We start from the raw sequence: 13,108 nt of genomic DNA on the forward strand, positions 1-13,108 counted from the left end.
CGTTACGTAACATTGTTTTTTAACTTAAATAAAAACTACGAAATCACAATCTCCCAACTTTTCAACTTTCGTTTATATTTTACATAGAACCCCTGGATTGTATTATATTGCCCCCTCACGCTCCGCTCGTGTTACAATAGGACAATAGTATTCAAGTTAAAAAATCTTAAAATTTGTATTAACCATATCAAGCACAAGCAAGTAACACGTGTTTGAAATAAATAGTTGGAACTTTCTTCACAACAAAAGATGAAAAGATACAGATGGGACAAAGAGGTTGTAACAGCTTCAAAAATTGCTTTTCGTAATACTTGAACGGCCCCTTTAACAAAAATTTATGAAGGAACAACAAAATATTATATTTTTGATAGAGTAGGTTTAATGAATTGTTTGCGACTTTGCAATGTCGTCTTAAAGAATTAGTTCACTATTTGTCATTTTATAGCGCTGTTCTTTTTTTACATAATACAACTATGCAGATTTTTTTCTCTTAATTTTTGCACTGGGAATACCTTCAAAATCAGACTCAATTTGATCTGGTACTTATTCTGAGCCGAAAAATATTCAGGTTCAGATATTATTTCACAAAACACACATAGGCCAGGTAATAAGTCAAAAATATACCCTGTTCGTGACACTCGAGCAGCCAGGGTACTGAAGCGTTTTTTCGACAGGTAATACCTTTGAGAACAAATTATAACTATTTCCTGCGAAGGATCTGGCTGCCATTTTTATTTATAAACAATTTAATGTCGAAAAACGGCATTTTTTGCGTTTTTTCTCAAATCAATGGAAAACAGTGTACCTTATGGTTACATTAGTACAAACATCTTCGTGAGCATAGAAAAATCTTTAAAATGACGTATTACACAGATTGATATACTTATTTATTGCTAACATAATTGAGAAAAAAGTCTAAATTGCAAAAAATTCATTTTGCAATAACTATTGTATAAAATTTGTGTACAGCTTTGAAATTTTTGTCAAATGAGGGTTCTGTAGTGCGTAATAGGTGACAAAAATTTCGAAGCGATTTATTCAATTGTTTATATTTTATTCAAATTGTTTATCCCAGAGAGTTTTTGCAATAACATAAGTCAGAAAAACAGAATGTTAGAACCATTCTGCAGATGTCACATAAAAGAGCATAAGCTAAACCTTTAAACTTGTTTAAAAAAAGTTAATAAAAAGTGCATGTATTAGTAATAAATAATTATGCAAAAGTCTCGTCAATTTTTCCTTAAAAACAATTTGAATAGCTTTTTTGTTATGGCCGGCACAAACATTTCTTTACATATTCTACAAGATAGTATTTTTACACGAACTTTAAAAAAAATAATTTAGCCTAGGTCAATTAGGGCCAAAGTTAGCAACATTTTTTAAAAAATTTACAGCTAATTTGTTTATAACAAATAACGATCGAAAATAGCGCTTTTTTACTTTTAAAGACACGAAGTATTCATAAAAAAATTTTGGTTCTATTTTCTTTTCAAGGGAGTCGTCAATAAAGCTTCAAAAATGAAGTATTTAAATCCATGCGACCTAAAACTGAAATATTAACTTCAAAATTCTAGTTTTTTGTATCTTGGGAACCAGCCAATGGATTTTAATGTTTTTTTTAATTTGTATGTACTTTTAGCGTACTTTACAAGTATGGAGTCAGTTGATTCATAAATTATAATAACCAATTTAATTTATTTAAACAAAAAAAAACAATTTATTTAATTTTTTACCGTGTTTTAGGTGCACAACTACCAAGTAATGTTATGAATATATATAATATATACAGGGAGGGGCTAAATTATGGAAAAAATTAATTTTCTCTAAAATGGAGGATTGCGGAGAAATCCCGAAGAAGGTCGATTTTTATTTTTAAATTACAATGTTTTGGCATATATTTCATATTAGTGACGTCATCTACCAGAGCGTGATGACGTAATCGATGATTTTTTTAAATAGGAATAGGGGTCGTGTGACACCCCATTTGAAAGGGTGTTTAATTCTCTATTCAGTAATATAAACATTAATATCATTATTTATACAGGGTGGCCAAAAAAATAACTTTTGAATTAAATTAATTGACGAAAAAAGAAGAATGTATACAGTTTATTTATCTCAAAATACTTTCTATCGTTGTCAGCAAATTGCTAATGCAAATTAAATGTTAAAACTGCTAATAATTTTTATTTACTGACAGCAGTACAATGTATTTTGAGTTAAATAAATTACATACATTCTTCTTTTTGCGTCAATAAATTTAATTCAAAAATTATTATTTTGTTTTGGTCACCCTGTATAAATAAATATATTATTGTTTATATTACTGAATAGACAATTGAACAACCTTTCAAATGAGGTGCCACATGACCCCTATTCCCATTTAAAAAAATCATCGATTACGTCATCACGCTCAGATGGATGACGACACTAGTATAAAATATATGCCAAAAAAATTGTAATTTAAAAATAAAAATCGACCTGTTTCGGGATTTTTCTTCAAAGTCGTCGATTTTAAAGAAAATGAATTTATTCCATAATTTAGCCCCTCTATGTATATATTATATATGTTACAGTTCAAGTTGATTATCCAGTTGGAGTTGACTCCAACTAGTTGGAGTCAACTCTAACGGCTGGTTTCAGTAAAAGTTGATTATGAATATAAAATGAAGATTTATATTCAACATTTACTAGTAAAAGTAGACTCCAACTAGGAAAAGTATACTCTTCCCAATGCCATTTAGTAAAAGTTGATTCTGATTCACACAAACAGCCGATTCTAGAAATTAAATGTTACTCAATATGTTCAAATTAGTCTAGGCTGTATCGTCGCCCCCGTTAGGTAAATTACTCCGATTCGAATTTTTTGCACAAACTTACTCAAAAAGAGGTCCTTATAACAAATCTACTGGGTGCCAGGCAGTACCTTGATCGATAAATTGTTTAAACAATTTTTTTTAGATAAATACACAAAAATAATTTTTTCACTTCGAACAATTTTTTTTTAGATCATTTGGGTTATTCTGAGCAAAAAAAGGTATTTTGTGATTTTTCTCTAAAATTGATTCTTGTCGAGTTATACGCGATTTAAAATTTGAAAAATGCGAAAATAGCCATTTTCAAGGCTTAATAACTCAGTTAAAATCCATTGTTATGAAAGTCAGAAAGTGACCAAATCAAAGTTTTTGACCCCCTCTACAAGATCCAGCAGAAATTTTTGTCACTATTTTATTACTAAGCTTTATCTTTAATTATTAACAATGAGCGCTAAGTGCGTATTAGGCGGCCGTCAATGGTGAGTGCTAAAGAGATGCACCATTCCAGCCGTACAATGGTGACTCTCACTCGCACTCCCATTGACGGCCGCCTCAATACATGGTTAGCCCTCATTGTTGATAATTAAAAATAATATCTTATTAATGAAATAATGACAAAAATTTCTTCAGGATCTTATACAGGCAGCTTTAATCTTTGATTTTTTTTAGTTTCTGACTTTCATAATATATAATATCGTATGGCATTTTTGCCTTTTGGACAGTTCCGGCGCCAATTACATCTTTAACCCTGTTTAAAGTAACTAGTGTCGATGTACACTAGCCCAGGGGGACCGACGGCTTAACGTGCTCTCTGAGGCACGGTGAGACGACTCGTGTCATTATTGGAAATAAAAATGGTTTGTCTTTAGCAGGGCTCGAACCCACGTGCACTGGCGTATGAGGCCAGCGATTATGCCGTTACTCCACGGCCGCTCGCTCGACTTTCACAATAATTATCTTTAAGCGAGTTATTAAACATTGAAAATGGTTATTTTGGCGTTTTTCAAATTTTAAGTCGCTAATAACTCGACAACAGTCAATTTTAGAGAAAAAAAGGCACAACGGATCTAAAAAAATTTGTACGAAGTGAAAAAATTACACACACCGGCAAAATTAGCCGAACACCTTAAAAATGGGACATGTTTGATGTCTCGAATTTCCTAAACCTGTTGTCCGATTTGAGTGATTCTTTTAGTAAGTTATAGCCTTATTAGTGTAATAATATTGTTGCTAGACAGGTACATGTCATTTTATACCGGGTGTTACAATCATACTGTGTTTCTTTCTTAAAGTTCGGAACACCCTGTGGAATATTCTAGTACATATATATATATATATATATATATATATATATATATATATATATATATATATATATATAATATGTTAAAATTAAAACTCGATGGTAGACTTAGGCTTTCTTAACATTTTCTTTTTTGATTCATTTGCTTATGTTGGAAAATAAAAAAGTTATGTGATTTAACAACTAGCCATGTTTTTTGTCAATAAATCCTCATAGTAGGGGAGGAAGGTATGCTAAATTTGCAGTTTGTAAAGATGTCTCCTATTTAAGATTTTAAAGTAACCCTCCAGCCCACCTCCGTCGGGGTCGTGTTTGGTGCCATTCGGTAGATTCTTGAAAAATATTGAATAGGTGTATTTTGCAGTTTTACGATCTGATGTTCATTTCGTGAAATATTGCAGGGTTCGTATTTGAAATTTTTAATTTACCCCCCTCCCCTCTCCGTGGGGTGTCACGAACCTCCATGGTGGTGGGGTGGGGGATTTAATTTAAAATCCTAAATAGGAGCCCCCAGTTTTTATTTCAGATTTGGATTCTTTACGTAAAAATAAGCAACTTTTATTCGACACATTTTTGAAGTTATACTTCTTTACCGGCGATAGAGGGTGAATTTTTATAATGGTAAAACCTAGCGACCGGGCGCGTGCGCATTATAACTTTTTTCTGATTGGATGTTCAAATGACATGTCAAAAATGATTCAATGACGGCTGTGGCACAGCTGTAGTTAGATTATTTATGGTTGTTGCGTTTTAAAATTTGTGTGAAAAGAAACAACAAACAAAAGTTAGTTAATAGTTATACTGCCTTTTTAAATAGTTTTCATATACCTATATTTTTGGACTTTTGGACTATTTTGGACAAGGAAAACTCATTCTAATTTGGTAAGTAGTTTTTATTATAATCATATTGTAATTATACATTTGGATTAGGTTGAAATACATACATTTATTTTCTCAAGAATGCGGATTTTAGAGAGAAATCCCAAATTAGGTTCGTTTTTTATTTTTAAATTATGATTTTTTGGCGTAGATTTATTTATCTAGTAGGTACGTAATGCTTTGATTTACATACTTAATTTGATTACCAACAAAAGTTCTACCAATCTTCATCTAATATATTGTTTTCTTACTGTTTTGTTATATTTTTATATTTTCTTCCACAAAATTTAAACTACATAATTTAATTAGGTATATTCAAAACAACCGTCAAACAGTAAAATGTTCAGTTACCCTATTTTTCCACATGATAAATAATGTGGGATTGGACGAGTGAGTCTACGCTTCGATTACGAATCAAAGCGGCGCGACATTCACGGGTTCGATTCCCGATGTAAGTTTTTATTTTTTTATTTTTTTATGCATGTTATGATTGTAAGTATATTTGTTATATATTTTTTTTTCAGAAAATGCGTATCTAAAATTTTTGCCAACAATTATTATCGTTCAGAGATCATTTTTTCTTTGTGGCATTTTTCAATGTGTTTGTGTGCGTTTTATTCTTTTATTTTTTAAAATTTTTGGTCTTGTCTTAAAAATCACATAATATGTAGTCGAAGTATAACTTCTTACGTGCGTACAAAGTACACACACACATTCTTTTTTTCTAATTATGGATAGATAGCGCTATAATCGGAGAAAAATGATTGTTTCAAATTGAAAATTAAATTAAAAAATGACAAGTCCCCCACTTTATGGAAAATTTAACTTAACCTTTTTCTGGTTTTAGCACATACTCTTCACAATCCAATAGGTTCCCATAAAGCTCGAGTAACTGCAAATTTAGTATACTTTCCTCCCCTATTATGAGGATTTATTGATGAAAAACATGGATAGTTGTTAACGCACATAACTTTTTTATTATCTCACATAAGTAAATGAATCAAAAAGAAAAATGTTAGGTAAGCCTAAATCTACAATCGAGTATTAATTTTAGTATTTTACATGTGCTAGAATATTCCACAGGGTGTTCCAAACTTTAAGAAAAAAAAAACACAGCATGATTTGTACACCCGGTATAAAATGATATTTACCTGTCTAGCAACAATATTATTACAACGATATTCTTAAATAAAAAGGCTATAACGTACTAAAAGAATCACTCAAATCGGATCAGTGGTTTAGGAAACTAGAGACATCAAACATGTCCCATTTTTAAGGTGTTCGGCTAATTTTGCCGGTGTGTGTATTTTTGCGAATTTGTTTAAAATCATTGTTTATCGCCAAACGTCACTAAAATCATTCATTTGCCCTCATTTTCGACAGTAAAGTAACACTTTGTAGTATTGAAAGAAGAATGCTACTTTACCTGCCGCGATAAATAATCAAATTAACCGAGATTGAATGTAAGTGGTCAATGGCAGCAATCGATTATTTGTTTGAGTGAAATTAAAATTTATTTACTTTATTTATTAAAAAGATTGTACAAAATTTATCTTATTATTAATAAAATTTATGTCAAAAAGTAAAATTCTGTAGTGTTTCGCAATTATATTCATACATAGTGTGACCAACTAGCCCGAAAAATCCGGGACATGGCCCGAATTACGAAGTTGTGTCCCGGCATCCCGGACAAGGCTTCCGGGCCATCCGAATTTTCAACATTTTGGTAAAATTCTATTATGAAATTTTGGATACGTTATTCTTCTAAGCAGTCACATCAAATTGAATTGGTGGGACGAAAAAGTCGACAATTTCTAAAGTGTGATACTAATACCACATCCAAAACGCATGCAATTTATATCTTGCGTGGTAATACAGTTTTAAGAAAACTAAAACGTTGAACTTGTATTTTAAAATGTATTTTAATTCTGAAAAAAAATGGCCCGATTTTCATTGAAAAGTCCCGGATTTTAGGTATTTTTTTCAGCCTTGTCCCGGATTCGTCTCAATTGGAGTTGGTCACACTATTCATACAAAATAAATCAAAACTTTACATATTTAGTAATTAGGTAGGTATACAATATTGATACCTATCGATTAAACATCAAAACCGGCCATTATGCAAAAGTCATCTGTCATTACTGTCATTACTGTCATACATATTTTTTATTTCGTCTAAAATTAAAAAAATTTCCTCAAAGTTGTAAGTAAGTGTTAATGTTTTTTATGATTGACGATACAATTTTGTACGCACCACCTCAATACTCTTTATCGAACGCGTCTGTTCCTCTGCTCGTAATATCAGACTCATTCGATAAAGAGTCACTTTACTGACTGACTTTACTGAAATTGGTTAAACAATTTTTCGACCGCGGTACCGCGTGACACCCTGTGTATTTGTTATAAGGATTGTTATACGGATTGTATTTCTTTGAGTAAGTTTGTGCAAAAAATCGAATCAGAATAATTTACCTAACGGGGGCGACGTTACAGACTATACTAATAAGTAGTTGAAACGGTCAAAACAAAGAAACGCACACTCATCAAAAATGCACTTGAGATTCTCGTATAATCAACATTTACTGAATCGATCCAGGAAGTGTCAACTCCAACTAGTAAAAGTTGATTTAAATTTTTAAAATCAACTTTTACTGCTCGTTTCAGTTGGAGTTGACTCCAACTAGTTGGAGTCAACTCTACTGAGAATCAACTTGAACTGTAACATATATAATAAAAGAAAAATTTCTATAAAAGTGCGACTTTTACTCTATAAGTTTGCTTACAGTTGCAGTAATTTGAATTTTGTGATTCATTGTTTATCAAATCATTTTTATGTCTTAGATTTTATATTTATATGAATAAAAAATATAAAGTTTTTTCAATTACAAATTTAAGAAGATTTTTAAAATGTACCTATAGAGTAACTATTTATACGAATTTTCTATTTAAAAACATTCCATGTGAGAAGAACTCATTTGGAAAGTATGTACAACAGCTACTATTAAGTGGAGACATTTTTTACTTTTTTGTAAAAAGTACATGTAAACATCTATTTTTAAGCTAATTTTTTAAGTATCCGAATATTTCTTTTCTTGTAAGAGCTGTAAATGAAAACACTGCTTTGAAGGTTTATTTAATTAAAAAAATCAAGCGCACTAATATTTAAAAAAAAATACAAAACAAAATTAACAACAAAACGAAACAATTCAATAGTGAGTATGTCCATCTCTTGCAGCAACGACTTCTCGCAATCTGTTTGGCATCGAATAAAGGTGTGTTAATATTGCCTGGGGAATAGTCCGATATTCCTCTACCAAGGCCATAACTGTACCAAATTTTCTGGAGGCCTGGGATAATGGCAAATAGCTCTTTTTAATTCATCCCATAAATGCTTAACAGGATTGAGATCTGGGCTGCATGCGGGCCATTCTAATCTTATCAATCCAACCTCTATTTTATGAGTCAATCAGTGTTTTACTTACAAAAAATGATACAGCTCGTACAAGAAAAGAGATATTCGGATAATTCAAAAAACAAAATTTTAGTGATGTCTCTGGGATAATATGACAGGACTATGGCACAAAATAAGCCCTTACGTTTTTCCACAGAATTTTTTAAAGTTGGTAGAAAATACAACGCTTCCATTCACCCCTGTATAATGCCATGCAATCAAATTTTTTTTGTTACCGGAAAAATACGAAACGATATCAATATATGTATCTACAAATTGGTGAAAGAATCTTAAAAATCGGAGCACAAATAATAAAGTTATAAACTATTAAACTTAATCAAAAATTTTGGGTGGCCGAATGTTGTGGCGGTGAGTGTAGTAATAATATATTTATTACAATTTCTTTTCAATTATTACATACATAACATTGTAGTTGTTCACCTAAAATACGGTAAAAAAATTTTTTTTTGAAAAATATTTTTTTTTAAACAAATTAAATTGTTTATTAAATAATTTATAAATCAACAGACTCATATTTGTAAAGTACGCCAAAAGTACATACAAATTTAAAAAAACATTAAAATCCATTGGTTGGTTCCCAAGTTACAAAAAATTGTAGGATTTTGAAGTTGATATTTCAATTTTAGGTCGCACGGATTTTATGCTTTTACTTCGTCGGTAGCAAGCGGGTCGCGTTTGTGCTTCATTTTTGAAGCTTTATTGACGACTCCCTTAAAGAGCAAATAAATCCAAAATGTTTTCTGAATACTTCGTGTCTTTTAAAGTGGAAGAGCTCTATTTTCGATTCTTATTTATCATAAACAAATTAGCTGTGGATTTTTAAAAAAATGCTGCTAACTTTGGCCCTAATTGACCTGGGCTAACTTATTTTTCTTATGTTGGTATAAGAATGCCATCTTTTAGAATGTGCAAAAAAATGTTTGTACCGGCCATAACAAGAAAATTATTCAAATTGTTTATAAGGAAAAATTGACGAGACTTTTGCATAATTATTTATTACTAATAAATGTACTCCTTATTAACATTTTTTAAACAAGTTTGAAAGTTTAGCTTATGCTCTTACATTTGACACCTACAGAGTGGTTCTAACATTCTGTTTTTCTGACTTATGTTATTGCAAAAAAAAGCTCTCTGGGATAAACAATTTGAATAAAATATAAACAATTGAATAAATCGCTTCGAAGTTTTTGTCACATATTACGCACTACAGAACCCTCATTTGTCAAAAATTTCAAAGTTGTACAATAATTTTTACAATAGTTATTGCAAAATTAATTTTTTTGACATTTAGACCTTTTTTCTCAATTATATTAACAATAAATAAGTGTATCAACCTTTGTAATACGTCATTTTAAAGATTTTTCCATGCTCTCGAAGATTTTTGTACTAATGTAACCACAAGGTACACTGTTTTCCATTGATTTGAAAAAAAAACGGAGAAAATGCCGTTTTTCGACATTAATTGCTTATAAACAAAAATGGCCGCCAGATCCTACGCAGGAAATAGTCACAATTTGTTCTCATAGGCATTACCTGTCGAAAAAACGCTTCAGTACCCTGGCTGCTCGAGTGTCATGGAAAAAACCTTATTACCCTGGACTAACACTTCAAAACGAACGTAATAAACAAGCCAAGCATATACTTCATAATAATATGAACTACAAACTAATTTGCGGAGTAGCAGATTCAGACCTATCCAAATAAGTCAAAACAAAAGTCGGTACGCTCTCAATTAGAATTGGAAATAAACACGTTGCGCAATATGATATTCAAACTTCAAACTTTTTGAAGAAGTTTGATTTCAAGTCAAACCTAAAGATATTGAAATCAAGTCAAGTCAAACTGTTTTACAAAAAAGTTTGGTTTTCAAGTCAAGTCAAGTTTGTTGAATAAAATCAAACTAGTTTGACTTGATGCATCTCTATTCAGGACGTAGCCACTGACATTCGCTATGTCATACCGTGGCCTATTCTCCTTTGTTTTTAATATGAGTTTGTCTTATATTACTGTATTTGTTTTTTACATCAACTACGGAATGATTCTTCATACTGCTAGAAAATACTGCTCCAAATAAATTAAACTTTATTTTTTCAAGAAAATTATGAACGCATGCATATTAAAAAAAATGGTGGAGGTTCTTAAAAAATCTTTTTAAACTGAATTACATAAAACGAGTATTGTTAACTAAAAAATAGTAAAACAAAGTTGAAAATGCTTGAAAGTAGAACAACTGGATAAACTTGCTGCCATACTAATAGCGAAAAAATACTGAATGTGCTGCTTTTAACTATAGAAGCGTAAACACTGATATGCGGTACGTGATACCGCCAGAAAACTTTACGTCAAAGTAGCTGAAAGACAACCATACTAAAACTATAGCAGTTGGGAGGAGGTACAATTACACACCACTTGAAGGTAAAATACACAGATGGTGTTTGAAGGAATCTTTTATAAAACAAGTTTTACAACAAAATATATTTTCGGATAGGCATGGCATACCGCGTGACAGTGGTTAAGGGTTAAGTGCAACTTGTTATACAGTCATTTTTTTTGTAAAACAATGATTCATGTATGTAAACAATATTTCTGTACATAGAAAGTAATCAGTGAATACTTATAGGGACCGTGGCAACGCTTAATTTAAGTTACAAACTAATTCTGCATCTCGCTTCTGTGGTTTGCGCGCAACTCATGTCTATTGCTCTTCTGGGCATACTGTAGCTGTCTTTAGAGGCCACATTGCACTAAAGAAGCGCTCTGCACTTGCTCTAGAAAATGGGTTGATTTTAAGCTTACGCAACATATCGCTCATTTAATGCAACAATGTCATATCTATTTAAACACAGTTTTTGGCAAATAATTTTAATATGTCAACTTGTTAAAAACAAGAAGTTACAAAATAAGAAAACTACAAATAAAAATACAGTTCAAGAAACATTAATAAAATATTTTGGCTTAGATATTTTAATGAAAATACGCATGTTTCGCAAAGGTCTTTCTTGGGTGTAAAGAAAGAAATATTAAATTCTTTGACAAAAACTTCATGGAAAATTGCGTAACTTGCAAAAGGTCTATTTCTTTGTTTACAGATTTCAATATAGTCTCTATGAATATCTGCCAATGAGCGGCTACCATCAATAAATATTCGGGATGTACTGGCGCGAGTAATAACTTTCAATTCTTGGGATTGATGTTATGTGCTGTCTAATATCTTCCCGAATTTCTGGATTTAGCGATTTCTGGTTTCCGTGTCTTCCACATTTGTCCGAATCAAGGAGGACCTCTAAAACTTTATTCCGTTTTTCTTGCACAGTTCTTATTATGCGATCAGGTATGTCCAAAGTATTTGCAAAAAATACTTTGCAAACTCGAATCTACTTACCTTCTTTTACAAAATAGTATGCGTTGTTTTTGTCTCTGGGTTTTCTTGTACCTCCGACACGAATATACCGATATTGGGGTACAACTGCTACCAACAGTTTGTTAATATACTCTCTCTGTTTTTGAAATTCACCGAGTGACCAATAGCTTAAAAAAATCTGTATTCCCTCCTCTTCGGTAAATTTAGATGGACACTTGAGTTTACAATCTTTGCACGGATACCTTACTTGTCTTTTTTGTCTCATCTTTTTGTTTTTTGAATGAGTTTGGTATGCTTCACCACAACTTCTCATTTTTTTTTGTAAGATTTCTCTTCCAGTTTTTAGTATTCCGTTGACGTTTCTTGCCTTTCTTTGGGGGTGTAACAAGAATAGGAATGTCTTGGTTTGCTGATAAGGTTTGATTAGGCTCATTATTACCGTCATCGTGGTTTTCTTTATCACACTCTTCTGATTCTTCATCACTCTTTGGTACATAGTTATGATCGTTAATTATGTCTTCACAATCTTCAGAGGACGAAGAAGAGCTACTACTACTGGAAGACCTACTAGAACACCTACTACAACAGCTGCTTGAAGATGATGAAGAACTTGTTGACTTAGAAACTCCAGGAACAGCTATATTCTTATCACCTGTAAAAAATAATTATCTTCAAACACTATTAACTTCCAAAATCATACCATTTTTGAATTTTTTTGCATTTTTTAATTTTATATGGGAGTGACTAGGTGTCAAATAAAATACACCATTAAATCTTATACTGTTTTTTCCATATTATAACATAAAATACGTAGGCAAACTATATTTTTTTTTATTTTAATGTTTCAGAACTAATTTTTTTATAAAAATATTTTTCCTTGTAGCACCAATATTTCTAAACCGCAACGCCGCGCCCCCTCACATTTTTCCAAAAGCTGGAACAGCCACTGAAAAAATACTTACCTAGTGTACTTGAAGATTCTTGATTTTTTACAAAAAAAACTCATTGTCCATCTCTGAAACGTTTGTTTCATATTCTTGTTTGTTCTGTTGTTCATCATTGTCGAGTATATTCTTTGGGGTACCATTTTCACATTCAAAAACAGAAACTGTGTAGTCAGACATATACTGTTCGGTCGATGCATCCTCATTGGTAGATTGCTGCTGCTTTAAAAGCTGCTGAATCTTTTTTAAGCGAAATTTAGGACATTATTACGTTGAAAGCCTAAAATAGTATATTTTTTAAATTAGATCAAATAAACAGTATTAGACAAATAAACA

The 13,108-nt window shown here is 31.4% G+C and overlaps 1 protein-coding gene across 1 annotated transcript; it reads right to left on the minus strand.

The window, feature by feature from the left end:
* Positions 1-11,630: 11,630 nt before the first annotated feature.
* On the minus strand, positions 11,631-12,874 carry LOC126889842 (uncharacterized). Its single transcript, XM_050658526.1, has 2 exons — positions 12,791-12,874; positions 11,631-12,480 (listed from the first exon to the last, which is right to left on the minus strand). The coding sequence occupies exon 2, from the start codon at positions 12,322-12,324 to the stop codon at positions 11,842-11,844; it is 483 nt and encodes a 160-aa protein (XP_050514483.1). The 5' UTR covers positions 12,325-12,480; positions 12,791-12,874; the 3' UTR covers positions 11,631-11,841.
* Positions 12,875-13,108: the final 234 nt, after the last annotated feature.

Source organism: Diabrotica virgifera, chromosome 8 (genome assembly GCF_917563875.1).
Source record: "Diabrotica virgifera virgifera chromosome 8, PGI_DIABVI_V3a".
Taxonomy (NCBI): Eukaryota; Metazoa; Arthropoda; class Insecta; order Coleoptera; family Chrysomelidae; genus Diabrotica; species Diabrotica virgifera.

Bases quoted from the DNA above. Each gene is read 5' to 3' on its own strand.
- LOC126889842 (XM_050658526.1), bottom strand. From the start codon at position 12,324: ATGTACCAAAGAGTGATGAAGAATCAGAAGAGTGTGATAAAGAAAACC.